This window comes from Camelina sativa, unplaced genomic scaffold (assembly GCF_000633955.1).
Source record: "Camelina sativa cultivar DH55 unplaced genomic scaffold, Cs unpScaffold00771, whole genome shotgun sequence".
Lineage (NCBI taxonomy): Eukaryota > Viridiplantae > Streptophyta > Magnoliopsida > Brassicales > Brassicaceae > Camelina > Camelina sativa.
The window spans coordinates 13,177-16,653 of record NW_010921899.1 but is presented as its reverse complement, the minus strand read 5'-3'; the positions used below and the strand labels follow the sequence as shown (position 1 = coordinate 16,653).

The 3,477-nt window shown below is 47.1% G+C and overlaps 1 protein-coding gene across 1 annotated transcript; it reads left to right on the top strand.

Moving 5' to 3' along the window:
• The first annotated feature begins 2,130 nt into the window (after positions 1-2,130).
• On the top strand, positions 2,131-2,829 carry LOC109131610 (uncharacterized mitochondrial protein AtMg00810-like). Its single transcript, XM_019242781.1, has one exon. The coding sequence runs from the start codon at positions 2,131-2,133 to the stop codon at positions 2,827-2,829; it is 699 nt and encodes a 232-aa protein (XP_019098326.1).
• The last annotated feature ends 648 nt before the right edge of the window (positions 2,830-3,477 follow it).

The window sequence follows — 3,477 nt, the reverse complement described above, 5'->3', positions numbered from 1 at the left end:
CTTGTATTCTTGGTAAACATTGCAAATCTATTTTCCCTAAGTCCAATCTATTTATGAGCATTGCTTTGATCTAGTGAATTCTGATGTGTGGACTTCACCATGTCTTTCTAGAGATAATAACAAATACTTTGTGACTTTTATTGATGAAAAATCTAAGTACACATGGATTACTTTGTTACCATCAAAGGATAGAGTGTTTGATGCATTCATAAATTTCCAAAATTATGTTACTAATCATTTCAATGCTAAAATTAAGATACTTAGGTCAGACAATAGTGGAGAATATACAAGTCACAAGTTCAAAGAACATTTGGCTAAGCTTGGCATTTTACACCAAACAAGCTGTCCATATACACCCCAACAAAATGGTGTGGCCGAGAGGAAGAACCGACACCTCATGGACGTTGCACGGTCCATGATGTTCCACTCACACGTCACAAGACGATATTGGGGCAATGCCGTGATGATGGCGTGTTACTTGATTAATCGAACACCAACCAAAGTCCTTAGTGACTTGTCGCCGTTTGAGGTATTGAACAAATTTAAACCATCCCTAGATCACTTACGTGTATTCGGTTGTGTTTGTTTCGTGTTCGTACCAGGGGAACAGCGGAGTAAGCTTGATCCTAAAAGCGTGAGGTGCATGTTCATCGGCTATTCCACGACTCAAAAGGGATACAAGTGCTATGATCCAATGACAAGTCGTTTGTATGTTTCTCGAGATGTTCGCTTCATGGAAAATGTTGGCTATTTCGACAACAAGGACTGGAACAGCCTCAAAGACCTCTCCTCTTCACCGAATGACCGGGCCTCTAGCCTAAAATTCCTCCTTGATCACCTTGGGAATTCGTCTCCACCGCCTGCCCCTACACGGCTCGAGTCAAGTCCGACCAGTATAGAGAATGGGCCGGACCCCGCGGACGTCCCCGCGGATGAATTGCCTTCAGATCATGTTCCTCCTGTGCCAACTTCGCTGGCTGGACCCCATGGTGTCTCCTTAACGCCTACTGAGGACCACCAGGAAGCGGCTTCCACGGCCAGTGACACGGTTGACTTACACCCAATAGAGCTGCCTTCTCAACCAGGTCTACGCAGAAGTGAACGTGTTCGGTCTCACCCGTCCACATGGAAGGACAAACGAGTCTACTACAACAGTCAAGCCGTTGCACATCCTGTTCAGGCCGTTTGTTCGCTTGAGCTGCTTCCGGTCGAGCACCAAGCCTTCTTTGGCCAAGTCGATGCTCATTGGGTTCCTCAAACTTATGATGAGGCTAAGGCACACCAAGAGTGGTTAGATGCTATCAAAGACGAAACTGGTGCCATGATCCGGAACCACACGTGGGATGAGGCTGACCTTCCCAAAGGCAAAAAGGCTGTGAGCTCCAAATGGGTCTTCACCATCAAGTTCTTGAGTACAGGCGCCATTGAACGCCACAAGGCTCGACTGGTCGCCCGTGGTTTTACCCAAACATATGGTGATGACTACATGGAGACATTTGCCCCGGTGGCCAAGCTCCATACCGTTCGGGTCGTTCTCTCTCTCGCGGTCAACCTCTCGTGGGATCTTTGGCAAATGGATGTTAAAAATGCCTTTCTCCAAGGCGAATTGGACGAGGAGGTTTATATGACGCCTCCTCCGGGCCTTGAAGACTTGGTTGCTCCCGGGAAAGTCTTCAGGCTGCGCAAGGCCATCTATGGCCTCAAGCAGTCTCCGCAGGCCTGGTACCACAAGCTGAGATCCACCCTCAAAACTCACGGTTTTAGGCGATCAGAGGCCGATCACACCCTTTTCACGCGTCAAACATCTCTTGGCCTGGTCGTGGTGCTTATCTATGTCGACGACATTATTGTGACTGGCGATGATAAAGCTGGCATTGCAGATACCAAGCAGACTCTCAAGTCTGCTTTTGATATCAAGGACTTAGGCGAGCTCAAATACTTCCTTGGGATTGAAATCTGTCGCTCTCCGGAAGGACTCTTTCTTTCCCAATGCAAGTATACTCTTGACTTGCTAACTGAAACCGGCAAGCTTGGTGTGTCTCCGGGGCGGCTACGCCACTAGTTGAGGATTACCAGCTCAAGCGAAAGGGGGAGAGCATTCGGGCAAAATAAGGCAAGCCGCGAGAGCCCATGGACGAGCCATTCCCGGATGTCACACGCTATCACCGGCTTGTAGGTAAGTTAATATATCTTACCATCACGCGACCTGACATATGCTATGCTGTGAACCAGGTTAGTCAGCACATGAAGGCTCCAAGCAAGTACCAAGGGATCATGGTCGAAGGAATTCTAAGCTATCTCAAAGGCAGTCCGGGTCAAGGCATTTGGATGGGCAAGAATGATAATACTGAACTAGTAGGCTATTGTGATGCGGACTACAATGGGGATACTTTGGATAGGAGGTCAACCACTGGATATTGTACCTTCATCGGTGGGAACCTAGTTACATGGAAGTCAAAGAAGCAGAAGGTGGTATCTTGCTCAAGCGCCGAAGCCGAGTATCGAGCAATGAGGAAGCTAACCAACGAATTGACTTGGTTGAAGGGGCTTCTCAAGGATCTTGGTATTGACTCAAAACAACCGATTACGATACATTGTGACAATGAGGCTGCAATTCACATAGCCACCAACTCTGTCTTCCATGAGAGAACCAAGCACATTGAAAGTGATTGCCACAAAGTTAGGGAGAAGATTGAGGAAGGAGTTATACTACCGTGTCACACTCGGAGTCAAGATCAGTTGGCCGATATCTTCACCAAATCTACAAGTCTTAAGGTTTGTGACTACATTCATACCAAACTTGGGCTTGTAGACATTACAAGACCTTGATCGACTCCTCTAATCCGTGGAAAGCACACTCTTTTTCCCTTGACTTAGTTTTGTCCCATGAGGTTTTTCTAAATCAAGGTTTTTAATGAGGTGCTGCTTCACGGGTTCCAAGCTTAGCCAAGTCATTAGGCTAAGCTTGAGGGGGAGTATTGACCATGGCCATTATGTGTTAGGCCGTCCGTACGGTCCAGTTATGTGTTAGGCCGTCCGTACGGTCCGGATAGCCTAGGCCATGAGGCCATCAGGCCATAAGTGAGAAATAAGGAAGAGGCGGCCCTAGAAGCCCATGAGGAAGAAGGATCTCGAATGGAGGTGATGTTCATATATTTTACCTTGTTTTCCCTTAGTTTATTCACAACTTTTGCATCTTTTGCTATCCATTTAGGCCATTATTGTGTAGCTTTAGGACTAATCATGCATTAGAGTATAGTTGAATTGCATTTGCATCTTTTCATGCATAAACAGGTGATTTTGGAGCTTAAGGAGCATGGAAGCAATGCTGAGGAGAAGTGAAGCAATCCTGAGGAGAAAACAAGAGAGTTAAGGCTGAAGAATTAAGGTCCAGAGTCCAACTCGACCAGACACTCGACCGTGTGCTGAGAAGGACTCGACCGAGTGGAGAATGCACGAGAGAAGCCAGCTCGACCA